The sequence below is a fragment of the Xiphophorus couchianus genome, chromosome 9 (genome assembly GCF_001444195.1).
Source record: "Xiphophorus couchianus chromosome 9, X_couchianus-1.0, whole genome shotgun sequence".
Classification (NCBI taxonomy): domain Eukaryota; kingdom Metazoa; phylum Chordata; class Actinopteri; order Cyprinodontiformes; family Poeciliidae; genus Xiphophorus; species Xiphophorus couchianus.
This window is the reverse complement of record NC_040236.1, coordinates 5,924,261-5,951,003: the sequence shown is the minus strand read 5'-3', so window position 1 is coordinate 5,951,003 and position 26,743 is coordinate 5,924,261. Positions and strand designations below refer to the sequence as shown.

General features: G+C 34.5%; 1 protein-coding gene across 3 annotated transcripts in view; it reads right to left on the bottom strand.

The window, feature by feature from the left end:
- Positions 1-7,108: 7,108 nt before the first annotated feature.
- LOC114151635 (regulator of G-protein signaling 8-like) overlaps positions 7,109-26,743 on the bottom strand; it is a 31,501-nt gene continuing 11,866 nt past the window's right edge. For 2 of the 3 annotated variants that reach the window (XM_028028973.1, XM_028028974.1), the window contains 4 exons: positions 14,798-14,908; positions 13,934-13,995; positions 10,247-10,413; positions 7,109-9,397 (listed from right to left, as the gene is read on the bottom strand). In XM_028028973.1, the coding sequence (XP_027884774.1) occupies positions 9,203-9,397; positions 10,247-10,413; positions 13,934-13,995; positions 14,798-14,908 (535 nt within the window). In that variant the 3' untranslated portion in view covers positions 7,109-9,202. Of the gene's footprint in view, positions 9,398-10,246; positions 10,414-13,933; positions 13,996-14,797; positions 14,909-25,367; positions 25,457-26,743 lie in introns of those variants that run through there. The other variant, XM_028028975.1, reaches the window with a different exon arrangement.

The following is a 26,743-nucleotide window of genomic DNA, read 5'->3' as shown; positions in this document are numbered from 1 at the left end:
ATATTTACAAACTGTTCTTTATTCCTTACCATTTAATCGAGACAAAGTTGCAACACATCTTCATTCTTAGTTATTGTTCTTAATTTCTATTTGTGCATGTTTGCTTTTTATTAATATTTTTCTTGCATGTATTTCATAACTAACATTGACAATTGGCAAACAGCTTTTGTCTGGGATCTTCAATAGATTACTCAACAGTATAATTAAAAAGATCCCTCTTGACAATGCGGTCTAGATCTCAATGGGCTTTTACCTGGTTACATAAAAAAAGAAAAGATAAAAATAGAAAATTGATGAAACATAAAAAGAGTGTAATATTACAAGTACAGTTCAGTATTTTAACAGTTTGCAGCAAAATGCTGTCTAACAGTCTGGTTGCTTTTCTTCCCTTGTGTGGGTGTAAGTCTGCAATTTTCAGCAAACTGTTCCTCTGGTGGCTCTGAGATGAATCTCGGACAGAAGGGACAGTCCAGTGACCTTCTCAACTTCTTCACTTTCCTCTGCTGGCTCCTCTTGTCTGCCACTTTGCAGATAGAGAGTCTTACTGATACTCAGTGTGTCTATAGACTCTCAGCTATACCCTTTCTTTATGAATGCTGTAAGGATGGAGGTAAAGAGAGATATTTGTTTGTTTTATATTACCATGCAAGTTCTCTCTGACTATGAACATACAGTTTGTGCAACACAAGCTGAAAAAATGTATTGGAAAAAATGTCACCAAACCACTTGCACAGAGTAAATGCTTCACATAAAGCACCCTGCAGACTTATTGGCAACTATAGCACAATGCACAAAAAGCTGTCAAACTAACTGATCTTGCACTAAGAAAAATAGCTGGTTAAGTCCAAGAATTTAGATTTTAGTTTTCATTTTTATATTGATCAGTGTGCCAAGAAGCTTTCAATTAGTCAATTCATGATGGAAACAGTCTGGCAGTTATTTTATTCCCTATGTGTGCTGTTGACTACTATGTGTCACAGGACTGGTATTTGTTAAACACTAGAAAGTGAGATAAAATCAACAACAAAAAATAACATCCTAGCCTGAGATCAGTGCCACAGGAAGTTTCTAAAAAGTTTTCCTGGCATTACATTTTCACGTTGTTGTTGTTGGCGTGTGTGTGTGTGTGTGTGGGGGGGGGGGGGGGGTGCGCGCATGGAGGTGTGTGTTTGTGTAGGTGTGTGTGCGTCTCGTGTGTGTGTGCTTGTTTTGTTTTCAAAGGTCCTCCAAAGGAGTGACTCAGAAAAGAGCGGAAAGGGAGAGCTGAAAGCTCGTAAATTAAGAGAATGGGAAGTTCTTGGCAATGAATAAGCCTGACATTTTTTTAAATAGAATAAAAAAACAAGGTAACAAGGTTATTTTGGGTTCGATACTTGGAACATATTTGTTGACTTTGTAGATACTGTGCAGTGATTCTAAGCAACAGTCTTTAACTTTTCTTAGAAATGAATAGCTATTCAAGTCATTCAATTTACATTTATGTATAAATTATGAACTAATTGTTCTTTTTAACAACTGAACATTCAACATGTCATTTACAATTTTAGAATTAATAATCTCAATGATGCTATCATTTTGGTGTTTTAGTCTCTGTATTGTAATATAACATTTGGGAAAATGATATATAACAATGGGAAGGCAATAAACATTTCACATTGCTGAAGATTCTTAGAAATTTAAAGTGAGACAGGTTATTCCACAATAAAATAAAAAGTCAAACAGGGTCATTTGTCAGTTCAGTCACATGTAGGACACAATACAATAGCAGTTTGTCTATAGTTAGGACCTTGACACAATTGAGCAAAAACATAAAGTGTAACATAATGTGGTGATCTGCAGTTTTATTATGCAAAGATGCAGTAAAAAGGTTCCATGGATCACTGACATTGCTCTGCACAAAGTAAAGAGGGCAGTAAACCAGCTACATTACATAGCTTTGCATAGCTAAAGTTACATGAGCTATTTATAGCTGGAGCTACTGAGTCTAATAGGCACTGTTTAGATTATTAGACCATTACTGGTTGACTCAAAGGGAATCAAGTATATATTTTTTTGTAATATACCTAACAGAATCTAGACCAACTCATCAGCTACTGTTGTAGTTGCTGGGAAAGCTGCCACGCTGGGGAATCAGGAAGCTACTAATCAGCACATATCAGCGTTATCTACCAGATGTTAATAACATAGCAGCATGCAGAGTAAGGAGATAAACAAGTGTCATACCACTTTGTTGAATAGTGATATAACAACAATTCTGACCAATGCACAGATAAACAAATTATTAAATTTAAATGAAAATATGTCTGATTGTGTGATATGTGTGATTTTTATTTAGTCTTCTTCACTTAAGATTTTAATTTTTCAATATTTAATACTTTTTTCTTACCTATGGATGTACTAGAAACGAACAAACAATAAATGCCTGTATCTTCTGTAACTTCCCTTCTTTGATAATTATGAAGTAACAAAAATAGATCACGTTTTGTTTGCGTTAGCCAATGTGTGTGCATCCTAATAGCTGCAAACTGTCCAAGCAGAACTCTATCAATCAAAGAGCTAGAATTTGTGCAAGGGCATTCAAACATTTGTGAAGTGGTCATGCTGGGTCTCTGTGGGACTTTGTCTGACAATGTGCATGAGTGAACCTCAGGTTGCTCATCTGTCTGATAATCCTCTGGGGCAGAGAAGTACAGCCTGCTGCAGGCCTGAGCCAGATGCTCACAGAGATTGTTAAATAATATCCACTGGAGTGCCTTGTCTTTCAGTAAAATTATCATCCACAGATATTCCCCTAAGGCTTTGCAGACAGTGCAGACCCGAGCCTAAAAATACAGAAGGTTCTGGGATTAAAATGATCCCCATTTGTAGCTGATTCATTTCATTTACTCCAAGAGCTGTTGTCTTCTTTGTGATCTCAGTCATTTGTTGTGCATTCAGTGTGTACAACAGAAAAAAAAAAAATCAAACTCAAGTTATTTTTTATCTGAAAATTTAAGTTTCAGAGGCTTATTCAAAGCATTATTTCTGTTCAAATCTGGTTAATTTATAAACTCCAGAATGCTTATGCAAATCTCAAAAAGGTTTAAGCTGCACAACCTTCACATAATGACAATAAAAATACATGATTTTTCAAATTATTTGAATTTTGCATTTGTTTAACAAATACCGTAAGCATTCATTCATTCATTTCTCTCACAATGTCAACGTTAGCAGTCCAAAACAATTACTGTTTCTGCACTAAAACACTATCTCCCATCTGTTCAGCTTCCACAGAAGTGTTAAGATCTGTCTTGCTCTCAAGTGCCTCTCAAGATTTCAAGTGATAGACTTTATCATCACACGAATGTAATTAGCATTTTTTTCCTTTTTTTGTTTTCTGCACAAAGACCGTCCTCTTACTGCTGACAAAATCATGCTAAAACAACTGTTGAATTGGTCTTTATCCAACTGACAGAAGATAGTCTATTCAACAGGAAGTAGGAGAGAAACAAATGACAATCTGATTCTTTAAAAGCACTTTTGTGTAATGAAACAAATGTCAAACAAAGCTAAAATCAACTTGCTTCGTATCCAATTTCTCAAGAAATTGAGCCTTTTTAACACTGCTACCAAACAATGTTACATTCTTCTTTATACTACTTAACTTTACTTCTGAAAACCACTTCATAATGTTTAACTGCTAATAAATGCAGAGTGCACCAAACTTTAATTTGAATTTACAGCGTACAGTCAGACTAAGAGAAACTATATCTTATGCGTGATGCAGTGCCTTGGAAATGTATTCATGTCCACAAAAGGTTTCCAATTTTTGTCATGGTACAGCCACCAAATTCTACTTCAATTCAAATCAACACAGCAGCACATCACAGTGCAATGAAACGAAAATGATCCATGGTTTTAAATTGTTCTTCCAAATAAAACTGTAAGAAAACGTGTTGCAGGCTTTTGTACTCACTCTCTTAAGTCTTTATGGAAACACCTTGTGCTGAAATTATACACTTTTTTGGGATATGTCTCTAACTAATTAAAACATTGGACTAAAATATTTGCATTTTTTACAAAACAGCTCACGTTCAGCCATACCGGATGGACATCATCTCTGGACACCAATTCATCACAGACTCTCAGTTAAATTTAGGTCCAGACTTCCTGACAAAGTTGAGCATCTGTATCTTTGATAGGTAGAGCGATCTAGTAGGGGCCTTGGAGAGACTACTTCACATCTAAACAAAGGGAAATACCTTAAATTAAGAAAAAATAAAAACACCAATCTATGGAAACAAGTCTAATGTACAAATGATCAAAATAATGAACCAACACATAGAGATAAACTAAAGTGGCAAGATCTAAGTAAATAAATAAGAAATGATCTAAATAGAAACTCGGATAATACCCACAGTTGCAGATCAAAACAGGAAAACAGGGGAACCTACACAAGCATTTGTAGGTCACATTATGTTTTGACTAGACGTTGAGCATACACACATTTACCCAAATCAAAGTCATTATTGAGTTAATGATGAAACTTTGTGGAGCAACTACAAAAGACCTTATAAAATACGTTTGGGTGTGCATCTGTGAAACGCTGCATTTATGGTATGAAATGGAGGGGAGTGAGTTGAAGAGCAATCAGGCTGTGCTGAAGCAGATTAGAGTCATGAATAAAATATAACCATGCTGATATTCTGGACAAAAACACTTTCACACATTAAATGAGTGACAAAAACATAGAAGTTGTCCTTATATCAGCAGGACATGTTCCAGAGAAATTGCTCATACCCAAAAGGTGGAAATTTTCCGCTAAACGACACAACCGACATCAGACCCCTGGTGTCAGTTAACAGCATTTATATGCTATTAATGTAACTATTGATTTAGAGATTTTGATCAAAAAAATATTGACATAAGACAGTTTTCAGTTTCCATGGTGTGTGATTGCAAATATGATGATTCATCTATCGTTGTGTGATGGAACAGAAATTGTGTCTTCTTTAAACACCTTATCAAAGATTATGTTAAACAAAGGATGAACATTTACTTGTCTCAGTTAATGTCAGTCATTACACAGAAATAAAAAAGGTAACAGGGAAAAAAATTCTTTCAAAGCAAAGTTCAGAGGCTAAAGCCACTGCGGAGGAAAATCAAAAATAAATCCCCTTTAAAATATATAAAAAAAAAAGAAAGAAAAAATATTTCTTTGAGATTAGTTGAAAGACTGACTGGTGTTGCAGTTTGTTTGTTTATTTGGTTTGGTTAGATAAATTTTGATATATCAGGCAAGCAGAAGTAAGGATGAAGTAAATAGTTACATAACCCATTCTTACATTTGACAAGCCTTCACAATAGCACAAAAGCAAATCCATTTGTTCAAAAACATTTTCTAGAAAAAAAAAAAAGATTTCGTTTTGACCTGAAAGAACAACTTGCGAGAAAAGGTGAACTTTCAAAGTAATAAGAAGTTTAGGGTCGTAAAAAATGTGAAGGGTAGAAAGTTTACTAAAATACAAAACAAGAAAGATGACCTTTCAGTGTATTGTGCTGGGAAAATACTACGTTTTCTTTAAAACAATAGTACAACTAGTGTGCACATAAATTAGTACAACTTCACAATATTAAAACCTTCAACCAAACACCAAAATATAGTGCAGTGTTTATCAATGTAACCAGTTACCAATAAATCCTGCTGTGGATTTATCCAACAAAACCAAAACCAGAACCACTTTCCAGAATGAACTGTCACTTGTGCCAGTGTTCTTGAGTATGTATTTTTGGAGGTTTATCACAGCACACAACTGAGCTCAGCAATTATATTTGGAAGAACTTATGAAAAGAAACAATTGTTGATGGTGTAAATGAGTTGTTTGATTCAACTGGTTACTAATCAGACAATTCAATATTTTCTTGTATTTTCTCCACATCCTGCTTCTGTTGTTTGGCTCAGGACAGAACAGTAGGAGCAATCAAGTGTCCCCTCTGCAATGACTATGATCCATAGTCATTGCAGAGCTGCACAATAGGCATTGTGTTTACAATTGATTGAGACACAGGGAAAAGCAGAGAAATAACAAAGTAGCAGCAATAATTGTAAAGCAACAGAAGCGAGATGGTGATATCCAGGAAAGATGAACAAGAAATACAGAGCCTTACAATTCATACCCATTGAATTTTGCCTCAAATTACATTGTTTCAAAATATTTGATGCTTTTTAGTGTGATTTTTTTGTGTGGAGGTGTGTGTGTGTGTGTGACAGGCCAACAAAAAGTAACACAGGATTATGAGATGAACGTTCTTTAGTTTGCTAAGGTTGCAGGCTCCTGTTTGATAGAAAATATAAGTGATCAAAAATCCTTGTAGAAACCCACCAGATGGCTAAATGATGAAGCTGTGAAGAAACGTAAATCAGGTGAGACTTATAAAAACAGTGTAAAATAACTTTGAGGTCATTTGAGCTTTAATAGCTTATGCTTTATTTTAAACTGAACCCATAGACAAATCTGTCAGCTGTCTTTGCCGTCTCCTGGCCCAGATAGGCCTGTGTTGTGTCTACTCAGAGGATGTCCCACATTCACCCTGCTCTTTGTTTCTAGAATGACAAACACATTAAAACAGCAAAAATAATAGAAATGCTCTGGCATGTGGGCAACTTCATCCCACCAGTGCCTGATATATGCATATCTATATATGTAATGAGATGTGGCTTCTTTCTTTAATGATGGAAAGTAAAAATAGTGAAAGAAATAATACATTCAGATTTTATAATGTTCAGCATCAGGCAATGGTGGTTTAAAAATAAAAATCCAGTCACTACTTCCTTCAGTATGAGTCACTGCTTCTAAAACAGTGAACATAACAAAAGGCCGTGTCAGGATGTGAAACAATGTTCTTTACAATCTACTTACATGTACTTTTTATTTCAATATTTTTTACCAGTAAACATACATTAAAAATTGGGGAAAAAATAAAATAAAATAAAACAAAAATGTATCTTTTACATTTTTGTGTCCTCTTTATCTGAAGACATAAAATGTCCCAGAAAATTAGGTCGGTATTCCAGTTTCCTAACAGTAATACCTCACTGACTTTATAAGGACAAAAACTCCCACTCTGATTTATGTATACTCTTATGATTTTTATTCATAAAATATACAGGGAGGTTACATTCATGTGAAACTCAGACACATACATCTTTAAACATGTTGGGGTATTTGGTACATATATTGTAAAGAAAGCAGTTTTGATCTGGTTATTTCAGGGGTAAGAATATAGTTTTTATAGCACAGTGCACGTAATGGAGCAAAGTCTCATCGACAACACTACTCTGGATTTATTTTTAAACTGTCATTTATTGTCTATCCATATGACAACAAACATATATAATAAAAAAGAAATACATAAAAACTAAAGAGTATCCTCATGCTGTTACTAGATAACATCCATATTAAAAAGAGGTGAAAATACAAAAGACAAGGATTCTGATTTCTGAGTACACCTAGTAAGTCACCCACAACAAATGCAACACTTAAAAAAAATATATATACTGTTTTCCCTCAGTAGTTTACCATTTCTTTACTGACTGAAGTAACTCAAGATAAATTGGTTAACTCATCATTTTGTGCTCAGACATGACAACTTTCTTCAGACCCTTAACCCTCCTGTTGTCTTAAGAAATGGGGTCATTTGGACCTCACCAGCTTTTCACTCTGTGCGTGGTCCGGCGGGGTCACCCTGACATTTTGGCGAGATTTCTTTCTGTGTGTTTTCGGGAACTACTGTCTTGTTTCCTGTCAAATTCTCTTAATGTCTTCAAGAAAACTTTAACCACTCTTTTACTATTGTGAGCTAAATGCCACAATTACTGAATGCAAATCACACTTTACAAATTTAGATTTTGAATCTACTGCATTTTTATTTGATTCGGGATTTCAGTAATATCTTAGTCAGTAATTATAATGTATTAACACTTAATGTTCACATCAGTATTGACCAGCCTAAATAAAAATAAAATATTTTCAATGACCATTGTTTGTGAGTCTGTGTCCTCCTGCTGCAAAAAGTAAAAGTTTTACAAAAATAACAAACCTCCACTTTTTGGAATAGCAACGCTTAAGAAAAATATCAATAAACTCTGCTCACTGTTCTCACTATTATACAATTGTTCCAGTTGAAAATACATGATTATCTAATATGAATTCATAAATAAGTCGTTTGGCATAACCACAGATAACAGGTGGTCATTTTGTTCATTTTGACTACAGAAACTACCAAAATTTGCATACAAGACTTTCTAGCTCACAAAGAAAGTGGGTTTACTTTAATTGGAATGTAAAGTACCTTGAGATGGCATGACTGTAACTGAATCACAAAATGTATAAAATAAAAACACTGATTTGAATAATTGGATGGTTTGAATAATGCATAAAATAAAATAAAAAATCAATAGAAAAACAATATCAATTTCAGTGATGTATTAAAGATGCTCCACTCTCTGTAGTAACCTGACACAGTGATCAGCTATTTTTCTTTTTGACAGCACCAGGAATAGTTTCCATAGTAGTAGCATGTAAATGAAAGGAGGAAGACAACATTTTCAAAACAAAAATACAGTTTAAAGTATTTCTTTTGTCTTTTGATGAAACAAATGAAAAAGAAATATTCAATAGGTTCAATATAAAAATCTCACATTTTCTTTTCAATCTGACACTGCATGCATGCAGTAAGTACTCTTGGCACCATGCAGCATTGCACTAGTATTGCACAAATAAAAATATCCAAATTGAGACACAGTAACACCTTGACAAGAAGTGACAAAAAGGTAAGTGCTATTTCTCCTAGAACACATCCCAAAAGATGACATCAATTCATTTATCTCTATTCAGTTTCAATAAAACATTATTTGTCTATTTTATATCACCTTGACAATTTTTTAAATGACCTATACAGCAATAAATACGTATGTTGATGCAGATTTATATTAGGAAATGAGTTTTCCGACATGTCCCTCAGGAGTCTCCTCACTATATAATGCAATTCAGAGAGATATGAGTTTTCTATGGGAACTGCATGCTTGGAATAGGTGTACAGAAAACAGTCAAGCAGGTCATTTCATTCTTGCTTATTCACAGTATTGATATGGTGTCGAAGGGACAAAGATTGATACACCATATAGGTCCAGTTTTTGGTCCACTGTGGTTTGCAGTATTGGTCAAACAGACCTCCGCTGACCTTGCGCATGTGCCCTGTTGACAATATTCTGGTACATTTTGGACCTGAGAAATCGTGGGTAAGAGTCTTTCTCCATGAGACTGTAGATTTTACCCTGGACTTCATTGAGACTGGTTGGAGTGGGATCTGACAGGCTCAGTTTGGTCTTCTCTCTTGTCCGGTAGTCAATGTTCACCTGTCAAGACAGTATGAGAAAAACGGATCGCTTACATCTGAATTTTAGAGAAGTAGCACTTCGAATAAAAAAAAAAAAGTTTCACAATGTTGTCAGGAATGAAAGAAACAGAACAGTTGTCAATGTTTTATGTGACCAGAAGCAACTAATTTTGTTTGCCTACCACCTTAATTTTTTTTTCTGTCCAGTGAAAAACCACAATTCAGCTTCACACACACACCCACACGCCTAGTGTGACAGTTAGGTGTGCCACCACTATGTGACCATGGACCAAAACAAAACAAAGCCATGGTTCAGCTCTTCAGAAACTGCACTTCAACTTTCCATCCTCTTTTAATGCAATATTTCAATAAGTTCAACAAACTACCAGGTCATTTTATATTAAAATATTTGTTCAAAGTTTCCTATTACAATTTGAAAAACCACTAACATTTCCTAAATACTGATATCAATGCAAGCCAATTTTATCTTTCTCAGCTTTTTATGATAATAAAACTTGCACACCAGGATTTTTTATGCTTCTGTGTAATATTATGTAAACTGCTAGAAAAGTAGTATATTATTATTTAAATGTTGCCAAATTTGTAAGGAAAATGCCTTAGAAAATTAAGCTGCAAAGCTGGACTTATTGATCGTCCATTAAAAACCTCTGTAATGCTCTTGATGTAACAACCATTAGGATTAAAGACAGCACACTTTTTTTTACCATCAAAATAAAACAGAGTGCTCAAGTTCTTAGGTTGACAGGTTGACATTTCTGAAATATAACTTTGTCTTGGCCAAAGGAAGACGGTTGTAATACAGTTTTAATGTTCTATCTATGAACATCAAAATGCAGACATAACACACCTCTCTTGGTGACTGAACCTCAATGAATTCCTTGAATATCTTGTTTGCTTTTGACACAAGTTTGGTTGAGCTCTTGATTTTTTTGTACTCCTCACAAGCCATCCAAAATTCGATGTTTTCATCGCTGAATTCAGACTTGAGGAATGTTCGAAATGCAGCAAGCCCATCTGCACATAACAAATAACACAGGCAGAACAAAAAACATGTCATGAAACACATACAGTGATTAACAATCCTTTTACGTTTGTTTCTGAGGTACAGCAATAATGTCCCTGGGTCAATTTGACCTGTGGAGTGTTTAATCATGCAATAGTGTCAGAAACCAAAAAATTCCTCCAAAACATTTTTGTATCTGATTATTAACTCCAATACTAACCATTTCAATCAATATTTGTACAATGATATTTTTTTATTTCTCACAAATAAAGGCTCAACAACGACAACTTACTCATTTATTCATATGGACATAAAAAATGGAATTACATTTTTTTATGTCCACTTAAAAAAACTTACAAACAACAAAACAATTTCCTTGAAATTGATCTTTTGTAAAAAAAAATGTATATTACATTTAGATATTTTTTTTCAATGGGTGGTTTTTATAATTGAACTTGAGATACGTATACTGTTCAGGGTCAAATTGACCTGTTGATTAAAATCAAGAGAACTGAGTCATGCAGAGAGTATTTATGTTTTCCTCCACATATGCTGAGTGTCCACTCAGCGTGGGTGGAGTTTGCCCACGGGAACAGAAACGGTTCCCATCAAAAGTTGTATGAACACCTGCTTTCTAGTAGTTTCCTAGTGAAGTAAAGAGAATAGTGAGAAAGTGGGCTCGTGGGGGTGTGCATGTAGGGGTGTGGTGGGGTGTGTGTGGGTGTGTGTGTGATATATGGTTCGTAGATGCAAAGAAACATATAGAATTGGACATTATTTTTTAATCTTTTTTACTTGACTGCCAGGTCAAATTGACCCAAACAGTATCTATGTAAAAATTAGATGCAAGGGGGGTTGCAAATGTGTAAAATGAATACATTTTCATTTTATATGTAGAGTACACTTATTAAGATAAATAGAAAAAGTTTCATGCACAAAAATACTTCCAACTATTTAAAAAAAAAAAAAGTAAACTTTAAAACCGGTCAAATTGACCCGCAACATAACAGCAGGGTTAATAGATGGCTTCACTGTGATCCATAAAAAGTGTAGCTTGTTTTTAGATTTTTTTTTTAACTGCATTTTCATGAGACAAAGTTGGTCATGCTTTAATTGTTAAAGCAGAAACAAACAAAAAAAACATGATTTGACATTTTAAATATAGTTATGTTCTCACAGGTGATGCTGACAGAAGAGGAGCATGTTTTTCTACAGGCTTGTGTCATGTTGACCTTTAATTTCCACCCTGTTCATTTCTGTTGTTTGTCTGACAAAGCTAGTAAGCACAAAATGGGCTGTTTTGCTAATTGTACAGTAAGGCAAATGGGCATAGAAGGATAACATGAAACACGGTGTGGTCTGCTATTTAAAGTTCCACATGCGTTGTGTCAAAAGATCGTGTTTCTTCTTAGATTAGGACGACCCAACATCACATGTAAAGGTCATATTTTTAAATTAAACAAAGTGCAAAAGTGTAATCAAAAATTGCACAATACACAGAGACAGTAATGGTTTATGGCTGGTAATTTCCTGTCCTGAAAGTAAAGGTCATTACATGAGTTTGTGATCAAACGTCCAAAAGTGCTTATTTATGTCAAATCAACAGCTTGCTCTGTGTGTAGCAGTTTACTCAGAGATGCTGTCAAACTGTTACTATTGCCATTACCATCTAGTTCTCATATGATTTTAAAGTGTTCAGTAATATATTTCAGACAACAAAATAATAGTTAAATATTTCACTTCTCCACCTTAAGCCAAAGTGCCCAAGTTATTTGAGATAAAATGCTTTTGGTAGCTAAGCATTGTATATGAACATGTTCTGATTATTTTTAAAGGTTAGATTGCAGAGCACTGATTTCACAGCTGAAGGCAGCTGAGCGGCTCAAAGGGACTAGAACAGTCAAGTTGACATAAGGACAGATGGAGAATGAGCTAAGACAGGAATACATAGCTTGTTAGAAACAGGTTATTTACTTTAAATGTGATAAAATAAACGACTGAGACTCTGCAGAGACTTAATTTTATTGCAAATAAATCAGAGTAATCATGAACAGCTTTAAATAGAAAAGACAAAGAAAGCTCAGACAAGTACAAGAGATTCAGAAGAGACCGTTTGTTATTGTAAAGTATTCAGACAGCAACTTTGATGCAATGTGATTAAAAATGCCTGTTAACTTTGTAATGTTCTTGAGTCAAACAGGCCAGGAGTGAACTTTTTATTTATTTATTCATTTAATAAAATAAAGGCTTGCGTGATCGCATTTATTATGAAACACATATGCATGTCTATGCACATGTTGTAGTGGACATCGCTAATGCTCAGTCAACTGTCCAGGACACGCAGGTGTGTCACATCATTCTGCACCAGGGAAAATCTCTATTTTTGCCTCTGTAAAAAGTCCCATGCTTATTTTGTTTGTGTGTTAACCCAGTCTTGTGTTATGTCATAACCTCAGTCAAATGTAAATAGATTATGTCAATATAACACTTTTTTTGCTTTGGTAAGTCTGTAAACCCTTCCCAGGCACAGTCACTTTTATGAAAAGAATACAGTTGGTAAATTACATGAATTCTGTTAGCTAGGAGGATTTACAGAGGAACTCATGAGGCATAGTGAAAACAATTCAAAGTATTAAAAGTAATAAGAAAAGAAGTGATTCATCACCAGGCAGTTTGCACATAAATATATATAGGTTTTGTAGTTGGCTTGAAAAACAAAATTTTGTCACTGGTACTGCAATGCTGCACAAAAGTTGTATACACTGTATTTAGCATCAACATGCAACAATAGGTGGATAGAGATTTGCCTCACAAAAAGCTGCTGGAATCAGAAAATACTAAGGCTTTGTGGGTTATGGAAGCACAATTTTCTTGATGAGTTTCCAAGGAAGACATTTGGTCAATTTCATTAAATTACTTTTTTTAAAGATCTCAACTGGTTTGTTTAATTTCGACAATAAATTAATATCTATTAAAGTCCTTTTCTCACTAAAATGACATTACACAATGTCTGTGAAAATAAGTCCTGATTCATACAGGAAACAGTTAAACTGATAGTGCTTAATCATTTATCAAATGTTTACTACAATTGATTTATTAAGTTGTAACAGATTGATCTTAGGTCTCTGATCATGTCCTTTTTCATTTGTCAGTTCAGCTGGTTTGAGGTCATGCATGCTACGTCACATTGCTTGTTAACTAAGAATAAACACATGACCTGTCAGTACAGAAGGAACTGAGATGACAAGTCTGTCCCAATTTGTGCTTGGTCCAATGGGGAAGGTCAGTGACAAGTATGACTCATTATGTAGTTAGGAGCCCTGACAACACAGAAATAAGACGCTTACATAAGAAGAGCTGGAAAGGGGGACGACTGGAGTTAACTCGTGTCAAGAGTAAACCTCACAAAGAAAAGGAGGGTATTTTAAGGTGGCCTTATTATTATTATTATTATCATTATTTTTACTTTATATTTAACTTTCTTGTATGGTCAGAAATGATTCTAAGAAAAATCAATTAACAGAAACTTACATTTGTGAGCAAGAAGGTGATCAAATGATTCAGACCATCGAACAACTTCGTCTGTTGATAGTCTGAAGGAGAAAAAGCCAGAGAACAGATTCATTAAGATGGTAACAAGCCATTATGCTTTGATTGATTTTTTGAACCAAACATGGGTCTTGACATTTTGATATAAGGATTATTACGTGATCTATCTGCTGCTCTAAATGAATCTTCCTCTCTAGATGATGAAAGACCAAGACACAATAAATTACATTGAACTTTGTAGTTGAAATATAGCTGTCTTGAATACTCCTGAAACCATGTAACATTTTATGTCTACTACAATAGTTCACAGATTCTCTTTAAGTCAAGCATGGTATTTTACAAAAACAGTTCCAATACATAATCACAGAGGAACTCCAGAGACCAACAGCTCAGATGGGAAAATCTGTTGACAGGACAGTTGATGGGGAAAGAAATGAGATAAAATGAAATGAGAAACCCATTCACACTGTCAAACATAGTGGTGGCAGCATCCTCCCATGAGGATGAGTTTCCTTAACATTTAGACCAGTAGGTTGGTCAGAGCTGATTGTAAGATGAGGAGAGATAATACAAATATGAGAAGAAAAACATTTTAGTTTCCAACAAACTCAAGTAAATAAAACCTTATGCAAGGGCTTTATCTGTGGAAATACAGTATTTGGAACAAACAATTTAAAAAGTTGATGATGCAAATTGTTGGCCTAAAAAATTAGTAATCTACTCTAAACATCACACTGGCATAGCAAAAACATATGTTATGTTTAAGTGGAACGGGTTTTCCTTCATTGGCCTGTAAAAGTATTTGACAAACAGAAACAAAACGCTGTCTTTGGGGAGCGGACTCACTTCAGACATCTTGCTGTGGTCTCATGAGCAGGAGGCAGGAACTCCGAGAAGTCACTGTAGGAGTCCGATTTTTTGGAAAGACAGCCTAATCTGGTCTTCATGGTGATAAGCCTGGGGATGAAACATGTGGGTGGTTCACAAGTGACATGGAACATCATATTTCCAGTTTCCTCAAACTTATAAAATATTCCATAGGAAGCATTCAAAGCCATGGCATCTCTATATCTGGGAATTCGGGAAATAGTTTGACTGTAAAGAAAGCAAAGTTAAAAAAAAAAAAATGTTTTTTTTCTTTCCTATTTTGTCATTTACAAAATAAGAAATCTACATCTACAGTCAGCTTAACCAAATGAGGGAATAAACAGAGCGGTTAAAAAACAAACACTAATTCATTTTTATACTAGCTGAAATAATTAATGCAATTTATTAATACGCAATTTACCTTTATGTATAACATTTTATGAAACTAACTATTGGTGTGTGAACCATTAAAAAAAACAAAAAAACATTTATTTAAAAAATGAAATAAAAAACTATTCCCTCACTCCACCTGAGCTATAAATACACTAAAATAAACCATACCCCCTATTTTCTATAACAGCCTGCCTCAACTCATTTGTACACTGCTGCTGTCTTGTTCTGTTTGTCAGCGTTCTGCCTGTGGGACACATGGGTCACAACAGATGGGGCGTGACTATAAAGATGCTGCATCACAAGCCACAGACTTCTTTTAACACTAGTTTTATTTGAAACAAAATTAAGTCCCTTTTCTTGTTGCATTTTATTATGCCAGTTAATATTTTTCAATTTTATCCTCATAAACTAAACTATGTTGATCTTTGTGCACACTAAATTCTCACCATATGTTTTTTGACTGCTTATCAAGGATATAAATGTCAGATACATGTAAATTTAAAAAAGACAATCTGAACATTTTAAAAATATGTATCCATTTTGGACAAATTGTATTTTACTGCTTTCACAAACAGGGGTGCCGTGAAGCTGATCAGGTTTATTTGTTTTTGCAGTCAAAAGATGTGTACTCAGAGAGATAGAAGGGAGGGTGGGCAAATTAACAATTTGGTACATTGTGTGAACAGAAAAGAACATCAGGGTAGGCTTAAAACATAGAAATATACAAACAGCTTGGGAAGAAATCATTGTTCAATCAAGACTGTGCTGTCAAATAAGAGTCCCTACACACCCAGTAGAGCAAAGAACTTAATAAATGATCAATTAATTTAGAGACTTAAATATGTTTTTTCTATAAGTAATACCAATGATTTAATATTTAAGAATATATGCATTTCTATTTAACTTCTACAAAGTGGTAATGGAAACTTCTTTAGAAACAGTCTTTAGAAATTAAATTGCTAAGAAACAGTAACGCCGAGCTACAATTTTGTTTGTATCAAGAACTTGACGATCAAGGCTTAGATCTTTGCTGGATCAATGCTAAATTAAAATTTAGTTAAATAAATTAGACATATTTGGGAATATATGGGAATTATTGAATGCATGTCTGAATTACAATCATAAGAAAAAAATGCGTATATTTTGGGTAGGTATACTAGATCCTCAAAAATACAAAAAATACTCAAAGCAAAAACACGGGCAATCTTACTTTGCACAATGAAAAATATCTACAAACTCAGTCAAGTTGTTATTCTGCTATGTGAGAAATAGTCTTAGTTATTAGTAAAAATAAAAAAGTTGCAGCACAGTACTACAATACACACTAAAACACTACCCTTTTTTCATTTTTTTGTTGACAGATTGCAACATATTTTTAGAGGATAAACATTTTATAAAAAAGATAGTTAAACCAATTTTCAGAGCTCAACACCAATAATGGCAATTGGTATCTTGGTTATGTGCCACTTTTAGATTAAAATCACCTATTTCTATCTAAATTATTACATCTGCCTATGATTCTTCCTGTTTTCATATTTTCAAGATTGTGTGAAGAGAGTGTTCTCATTATAGGAATAATGCCAATACTAAATTGTATGTCTTTTGCTTTATCCATCCGTGCATCTATCTTGTCACACAAAAAAAACTGTATTTTATATATAGTTTATATGAAGTATTTATCCTTGATCATAATGCTGCTGCAGAAAAAAATGAAAGAAAGGACTACTTTGAAGCTTGGAACTTAAATTGGGAACATTGTATCAAATGTACATTTCATTACTCAGCTAAAAGCCATTTACTGAAACTAATGGGCTACACCTACCACCTAAATTCCAAAGCTTTTAAAAATTTCACTTTGTGTTCCCCACTCACTCATGAAAGAATGTTTTAATATACTTGTACATTTGAGAAAACATGTGCATTTGCCTTCAGACTGGAACAACTGTATGTCAGGTTTTGGTATTAGCTAATAACATGAATTATTTGTCACCCTACTTTGTGGTCAGGATAACTGAGAGGCGTAAATATATTCCCACAAAGAACTTTAGTTTGCATCACGAAGAGTTAACCCCCTAGTTTTCCAAACTTTCCCTAACCTACTGCATGTAGACCTCACAACACGCAAACCCACTGTAGTTTTAAAAAAAAAAAAAAAACCATAGCACTGATGCTGCCTGACCCAGAAACACTCATGTTATATATAATCTGTAATGGATAAAACAAGTGCAATGAACTAGAAAGGTAGGTTGCTTGCTCATCAGAATGTGTCATAATCTCAAGGCAGACTCACTTCACTGATGAATAGTTATTTTCAGAGTGGTGCAAAAACAATAGGTAGTGAATACGTATTACAGACTATGTATAGAAACATTCCCCATCAAAAATCATAGGAGTGTCACGCAATGATTACAGAATAAACAGGCAACATAATAAAAATACTAGTGTATTGTGTAGTGTAAAGGGTTTTTGTTCTGAAACAAGGATGCGGAGGAGAAAAAATAGTGCTAAGTATTCCTGTTAGTAATATAAAAGAAAGTGGCCATCATCAATTTAAGATGCAATTCATTTAATGTCGACATGATACAATTTTTTGAAATTCTCAGTTTTGCAAATTTGTATGAAAGTTACTTGTTTCACACCATTGCAGCTTAAAAATGAAATATTCCAGACATAAATAATATTGTGATCTAAAATATTTGTTGTCATTTTGATTTTTAGATCTACCTAATAATTAGGCAATAAACTAAGTAAAGTCCTATAAGAAACTTTTGCCTGTTTTAATAATTCTGTTTTCATGGCATGACAGTGTATATTTTCAAGACTGAAATTGTTGCACAATACCCAAATTTGCCTTGAAGAGCTTTCCATCTGCCACATAATCCACAGACAGCAGCTAGGGAAGGACAGCACAGTACTACTATTCATGTTTTCCAGCATGTCTTTGAAAGAAGTCTAAACTATTGGAATGTTATAATGGAAAGTTTTTGTAGGTTGAACATTAAAACATTTTTTTTAAATAAAATTCATATCTTGTTACCAGTAAACGGCCTAGAACGACTGCTAGCACATCTGGAAAATCATTCAAGTAAAATGACTGGTTCTACTAAAATGATGAATCCTATTTTTAAACATATTATAGGACAGTATGTGCTTTATTTAGAGGACAAGGGCAGTCACAATATAGTTCATGCAGTTTAATATTTTTTATGTTTGTCAATCTCTCAATATCATAATGTGTCTCCTCTGCCTATTTTCTTGGCTTGTCTGTGTGCTAAAAAGTCAGGCTCCATCGCTCCTGAGTGTGCTGTATGCTGCAGACACGTGCTACTGAGCTATTTATAAAAATCCCTGACATATCCATGTAGTCAGGAGGAAACGGCGCATGTTCTATTCAACCATGCAGTAAGACCGACTCCTGGAGGAAAAAATACAGTACATCTAAAAACAGCTCCAGCATTCTAATGTCTCAGACATTCACAAGCACGTGTAAAAGTATTGGTCAACATTGCTTTGTCCTCTAGTTTCTTTACATGCCCGATGAGTACACATTATGACATTATGTGTATGTTTTAGCATCTCTCAACTTGTAGAGTCCATTTCTCCAACAAGTACTTACTTGTGAGGACCAACTGCCTATGAAGAAGTGATGTTTTTGTGTTGGGGGGGTTAGGTGTAGGAAAAAGGTGTGAATTGAGTTTAAGTTAGGTTTGGGGTTAGGCATATACTGGCAATGGTTAGGTCATTGAAATGAATAAAAAAATGTAGTAAATGCAAAGTTCTCGTATAGACAGGAAGACATGTGTGTGCATGTGTATGTAAGTTGGGTATTACCTAACTCAATGCAATACAGGTTATTAGACCTCCATCCCTGTCCTCGTTTTTTAAATGCTAATGAGAAAGATCTGCAAGTTCTGTTCAGTGGATGTGTATTTTTAGCTGGTATTTTGTTAAGAGTTCACAACAAATTCCCTCTGAATTCATTAGTGTGACCTAATTTAAGCAATATGCTAATTTACTCTGCAATATCTACAGCTGAAACTATTTTTTAACCAACAAACTATATTTTCCCTCTGCAGTACAAAAGTAAGATTTTTACCACAAATACAAAAGACATGACGCATGCAAGGATCCTTGAGTGCAAGTATTTCCAGTGATGTTAGTTCTCAGATATAAGGGTCTGGTTAAAAAAAAAGTGAAACAGACATGATGGAACAATTTCTCTGTCTGTGGCTGCATTAGTATTTGTACTATCAGAGTATGATCAGTGGAAATAGAGTATGATCTATTCATTGTAAATACTTTTGGGTTGTTATTGACATCCACTCAAGAAACAAGTAGAACATTAGTTTTTGTCTACCTGTCTGTCATAACCACAGCTGAAAAAGGTATGCATTTATTGATTGGTTTATTTTGAAAGACTGTATTTTTATAGGGAGTATTGTTTTTCCACTCTTAGTTTGGATTCATTCTAGAATGCTCCGGGGCACAAGGTGTTCCCTAACAGTGTTAGCTAATCACTGTTCTGTCACACATACGGACATCCTCCTGAAAGATTCAAATGGAACTGAAGCGACTTGCTCGATCACCGATGAAAACCCACAGAACTGGGAAGTCTTTTCACACTGTGTGAAAACAACAGCCTATCTCTTCAACATTAGTAAAAATAAGGTGATGATTATAGACAGGAGGGGTCTCATCAAAAAGCAGAGATGGAAAAAAATTAAACAAAAATGGAGTGTATTTTATTTTAAATTATGCAATATAAAATTTAAAGATGAGCCATGTTTGGTGATCAAAAAAGATGAGAAAAAGCTTAAAATAAGTGTTATTTCACACTCGACATTACATTTATAGACTGTGTTTCAGTTATGTCATATTTCCTGTTTTATTAAATGCATTTCTTTTTATACAGCAGCTTCCTGGGAGGTGCCTTTGTTTCACGATTTCCATCTCATCCACATTTTGTGGCAATTCTCCAACCATCCTAATGTCAATGTTCTCTCTTTGGATCCTATAGCTTACTCCTTTATCACCACCATTACAAATACCATTGCATCTAAAATCAAATAACAGTTGTGTGTCAGCTGTTTTTAGTGTTTTGAGTTAAGAGTGTGAAGACATTTATACAGACCAATTAAAATTTATCTTCCAATTCATCATCTAAGCTTGCTTTATGTTAATTTTTAATCTATTGCTTGATAAAGGTGAGGAATTCTTTATCATTTGTGCTATTTGTGATTGTCTTTGATATACATTTATTATAAAATCATACTTGATGTCATACAAGAAAACTGAGGACATTTGTCCATTTGTCTGAATATGAGCTTGTTGCAAAAGATAGAGCTGTCAATTTTCTTAACTACAACTTCCCACATCATCAGATATTAACTGTCATCTTTACATCTATTGATTAATCACTTGTTAGGCTTGGAAATTAACTCAGCTCCTCAGGACCTGTTTCTTTGCTCCCTTGCCAACCACGTGTCTCACTTTAATGTTTCTGCATGTGATTCAGATCTTTGGCTTCAGACATAATTAGCTTATTATTTTAACTATTGTGAATACGAAAAAATACATGTGATAAATGCTTCTATCTACAGTAACTGCCTTGTAAAAACATTTTATAGGTTTTATGTGAACAAAAGTAATGAAAAACTATTAATATATTTAGCAAATTAATGTCCTTTTGAGAAGGCTAGGGCTGCTGCACACATGGACAGACACATACAATACTACATTCAAAATAGCTCAAAGTCTGTTAAATGTGGGATGCCAAATTTACGAAGCAGTGAATTTCACCGTAAGCTTTCAATCTATCTTCTTTCCACAAGTGAGTTTCTGCTGTTTCCAGACTAATTAAGATGCAGGGTGACTCAGATGAGAGTGACTGAGCAGTAGCTACGCATTTGTAAGACCTTGCATGTTTCTTTCCTCCCTGCTGCAAAGATGTCAGTTTTTAGACTTGAGTCACAGCACAACAACAGCGGTCTTGAACTTGCGTGTGTATATATATATGGTATGGTATATATATATATATATACCATAAGCTTGACAGCCCACAAAAATATGAATCTAACCATCTGTTACCATCTTTAGTAACAACAAAATATGAAACGGTCTGACTGAGTTCATTTCCATTATCATAGATACTTCCATATCTTCCATGTCTGCAGATATGGTTGAATAATGCCATTTGGGCTGCAGAGATGCTAGCTGATATTCTGGTCCATAATTGCTATTGCTTCCTAGAGAACTTACAATTAATTTCCTTTGTGCATGATTCAAATTGTTGAGTTCATTAAGTGGTTCCCACCACTTCTTGGGTTTAATCTGTATAAATCCCCCACTTGAAAAGACAGTTTGCTTCAGAAGATTTTGCACTTGACTTCACTTAAGGACCAATAATTAATTCTTTCTTTTCTCTCTTTTACTTTGAAAATTGTTGAGGTAAACGTGTATGGCAGTATCCTGCTAGACTTACAATTGTGACATACTTTTTTTATATTTTAATTTGATAAAATGGATGTTTCTCTGTGAAATCTTTGAGGCTTGGAATATTGCTTTTATAACCATTCTTAAACTTGTCCACAACTCCATCTCTGACCTTTGTACTGTTTTTCTTGGTCTTCATAATACTGATTGTTCACTCAAGTTGTCTACCAAATCTAGATGTTCTTCACAGAACAGCTGCATTTAGAACTTCAATGAAATCACACAGGTTCTCTATTTAATAATTATGTCACTTCTTGTGACATTTGTTAGCACTTAATGTTATTTATTGGTATCTTAACAAAGTGGGCCTAACTGCAAATGCACATTAAAATGAGCTTTATGCTTATAACATAAATCCAAAGAATATATACAAGTGGCAGAAACAAAATTTGAGATGCAGGAAAATTAAATAGGTACATCAAAATAATGCAAATAAAAGAGCTGCATTACATGGATTTCTTGTAGTGCAATGCGGTATAGTATAGAGTAAGTAGGTATTTTTTATTTGCATACTTTTGAACTGCATAGAATGATTAATATCTCGACAATAAATCTGTTAAAAGTGTAGAGATAAGTTATTTTTAACTCATGTTCTCTCTGACTCATACCATTTGCAAAATAGTGTAAGTTGCTGATTTCCTCTGTCATCTCATTTTTTCCAGTGTCATGTGATAATGTGCATTGCTGTTTATAGTAAACACAGTTCTGTTGTGTTAATGTCAGCTCTGAAAAGGCTTCTGGGAATACCGACAAATTTGATGCAAAAGACTTGGGGTCAGATATGAATGAGGTTGTAATTCTAAGGTCAGATTATGGAGTTTATGTAATGTTCTTGAGGCACAATTCCTTTTTATTTTTGATACTTTGTTAACATGCTGTTTAGTTATTTTGTTGTTCGGTGAATGTATTAAAAATATCAGAGTGAAAATAGCAGTTGTGGTTGCTGGTAGGAAATAAAACTGCTGCTAAATATAGCGAGGGCAATGAGGAACAGGAGATTAAATTGGTTTTGACATTGCTGGGAACCTTGCTGATGTGGTAGCAAAACTGCACCTCTGCTGTTTTCTTTTGTTAGTAAGGACATTAAAATAATGATGATGTTTTTTATTATTATTATAACTATTATTAATATTGCTAAGACTATAAAAGGTACAGCTATATAGAATGCTTAAAAAAAGATCAGACATTTTGTCAAAAATTTCAAAATAGGGTATACTGAAAGATATTATGGTATTTTCTCACCATTAATCCTTTCCTTTGACCACACATGAACTCTTTGTCTATTCTAAAAGTCAACTTGGAATAAAACCAACTGAGGGATTTCAGCCACATAAAGACCTGATATCATTTCATCAAGTTCATTTGCAGAAAAGTTAACTCATCACATCTCACCACATCAATGTCACACTTCTGCTCCACTGGCCATTTAACTTTCTACTTACTGTACATCAGCATAATCATGCCTAGCTTAAAGCAATATATATATTATACCACTAAACCAGCACAACATTTTTCTTTGCTGCTACCAATGTCACAGTGTTGGTCATCATGCTTTTTCTGGTTTTGTTAGTAGCCTGCAGAGCTTTAAACCATCTGTTCCCTTAATGGTTTTAATTCTACATTTTGTTTATATTGGTGCAATTATTTTCCCAATTGGTTTTGTTTTCAGCTCTCACATGCCAGGTGAATTAATTACAACACTTATAGATATTTATTTTCTGTTTTGGATTCTTTTTGCATTTGCCGTTTGTCATGACAGGATATTATTCCTTCCATCTTCCTTTGACTGTAATTCTGCCATCAGTCTATCTTTCCATTTGTTCATTCCTTTACACATTTGTCTTCAATTTTTGTCCTGTTCAGAGTTTTAAAAAAGATGAAAGCGTTTTATGTAATGTAGCTCAAGATGACTTCACTATTGGTTTTTAGGAGTAGCTTCTATTTGCAGCAAAAGTCATGAATCTTTTAAGCTGTTTGGGATAATAGTTCCGTATTGGCCTTGTTAATATGAATGACTGACTGACTGACTTTTTATTTTATTTTTTTTATTCTGAGCCTTGCTAAAGTACCACCATGGGTACTTCAAATATAGCTTCAAAACCATTGCACTATTTAAATGTATTCTTAGAAAACCTTATGATAAAGCCAAGCTGTGTCAGTGGTAAAATAATATTGACCAGTCACCTGAATCTATTGTCTGCTGATAAGAAGTGTCAATATTTAAAGCAGTTCTAAGTATTGTAATCTATTGGCAGAACATTCATTATGGATTCATTATGTTGATAAGGTTTTGTTTTGGCAACCAGATGCCTGTTTCTATAATAGAGGTGGCTGCTCGTGGTAATAAATGTTTGTAGCTTTGCAGTTATGACTTGCTTCTTTTGGGCAAAAAGGTGAATGCTTTGACATGAATAGGTTTTGTCTGTCCGTGGCTTGATCAAACTATCAATAGCACTGCTAAAGCTGATGAGGGCAAGCCAATGTCTTGCTAGAAGTAACTGCTGGATAACATTTAGCTCCATGATAAAATTAGATCATGTCATTTACTGTGAGCTAAATCTGAACATGATCTGAGTTAACTGGACAGAATGGGTTTTTGCATGAGCTTGCTAAATTTAACCTTAGAGGCACTGGAAGATTGGTTGGACAGCAGGGACTCAGTAGTGACAAATCACATTAATGTGTGACTATAACTGGCACAAAGATAAAGAGAGTTTAAGGTAAAGCTACATATATGTCTTAAAAATATTGAGGTCAGAACATATTATGGCACTTAATAAATTAATGCTCAGTAATTAGCAGAAACAGAAAACCACAGGTGTGCAGTGTTTTTCCAGTTAAATGGGTCGTTTGGCCAGGGTGCCAAAGTATGTTCTTATGTATGGCTTTAACTGTGCTACAAACTGAGGATAGGTCTCTTACCACTCATCCCGCCTTTAGCCATTTATGTAATCAGTTTGTGCCAGGGATTTATTTTAGATTGCACACAGTGGCTTTACTCCAAGGGCTGCCACTAAAAGCATTTCTCTTCTAGGGGATTTACTAAGTTTCTCATATTAATGTAAGCAGTACCCAGTCATTTAATATTATGTTGCCAAGCTTATGGTGCAGTTGCTCATTTACATTAACCACTGCGTTTGGTTTGAAAATTGGAACAGAACCCAAATCACAGATTTCTTGTTGGATTAACAAAACAGTCTGAATGACTGTTTTCTTAGTCATCGGTCATAGAAATAATTTTCTATATTATTTTTGGCTTTCAACACTGCTTGTCTTTGCCTATGAAGAGTTTTGACTTTTACTTTGCATATTCATAACAGTCTAGTTCATTTATAAAGTAATAATAAAGAGCCTGCGGAGAAAATGACTTTCTTTCCCTGGAAAATCTTCAGAGGTGACACAAACAGAGACTTACTTAAAAGTAAAGTTACAAATAAAAAATGTTTATCTGCACAACATTGATTATGAAGCACTTGGAAGCAGAATTAAACCAAAATGCTTATACAACCACAAAACATTAGCAAATCATTTTTCAGGAATTTTGATACTGTTAGGATTATGAATTGCCTCTTTATTTTTAGATTTTCTTTGTTGTTAATGGGTGGGATGGGAGCTAAACGAGGGGACAGCAGTGAAATTGCATGCCAAAATAGGGCATTAATACCATTAACCTCAGCCATCAGCACCATCAGCCTCCTGGTTCACAGGGGCACTCCTGGATTATGCCCTGCCAAATACTCAGCAAAAGTACAAAATGCACACTGAAAATATTATACAGAGAGACACTGTCATTAATTTATGACAGTTACATTTTAAGTACACAACTGCTAATACCAATTGCCGATTACAACAACTGGCACAAATAATTTGAAAATCACTTCAAAAAGTAGCATAATAGATGCAACAGCACCATAATGAGTATAGTTTCAATAAGACTTAGACAATAAGTGTTAGTTCAACATACATAGGTTTTCATTAAGGGATTAGGGTTTAAAGTAAAACATTTTCTAAACATGTCTGTTTTGGCCACTGATTTCAAATAATCATAAAAATATGCAATCTTAAATCTGATCAAGCAAAATGACTTGCAAACCTATTAAACAAGCCCCTCTAACTCCACAAAGAATATAAATTGTTTTTCCGATACCCAGACTGAAAACATATTGAGTTTATAAACTACATTCTATTGTTGTTCTTCACTTAACACAGGCCTATCATAAATTATTTGTAACAACCTTAATGAAGTACTTTTTGTTTCCCCAAATAGAATTGCTTAAATATGTCATTGTACATCTCTTGACTCAATATTCTATTTACAAAAAGTAAAATGTTAATGAAACCAGTTTCCAACTTGCATGTTGTACCAAAGGCCCCACTTATACCAGATCATGTCCAGGACGAAGGCTTTAATCAACTTTAAAGCTGATTATTATGAACCACTCTATTGAAAAACAGAGTCTCTGCTCACAATATTTGCTCCTCATCAATGTCCTCCTTACTCTTTTACACACCCAAATACCAGGCTAGGATTCTTGAGCCTGTTTTAATTTGAACTACCATTTGGAAAAACTCAAAACTTACTACAGACAGTTTGGAGTTTGATGCACTAAAGAGCAGGACACAAGATTGTACCAGAACCACTGTGGGAATCAGCTGTTTTGCCAAGACAAATTACATTAGAATATTTGGAGTACTGCCAGGTTTGGTGAGGGCATGATTAGCTCTTGTCCCTGGTTAAAGGGACAGCTGGTGCATCCATTCTACACATCATGAATAAGTGACCATTGTTTTTTAACACTCAAATACATCAAACACACCTTCCTGATTTGGGCGGTCTGTTTAAGCTTCACAACCTCTAGCTGCACTCTGTGTTTCATGAGATGCTCATGCCTACTGCAACCTGCTGTCTTCTCCTCCTCCTCCCAGTTTCTGCTTGATTCTCTTCTGCCTCTCCTCCACCCAACAACCCACCTTGGACTTCAGAATCAAGGGTAATCTCCTCTCTTCCTGGCATGTTAACTTATGGGCTAGAAATGCACT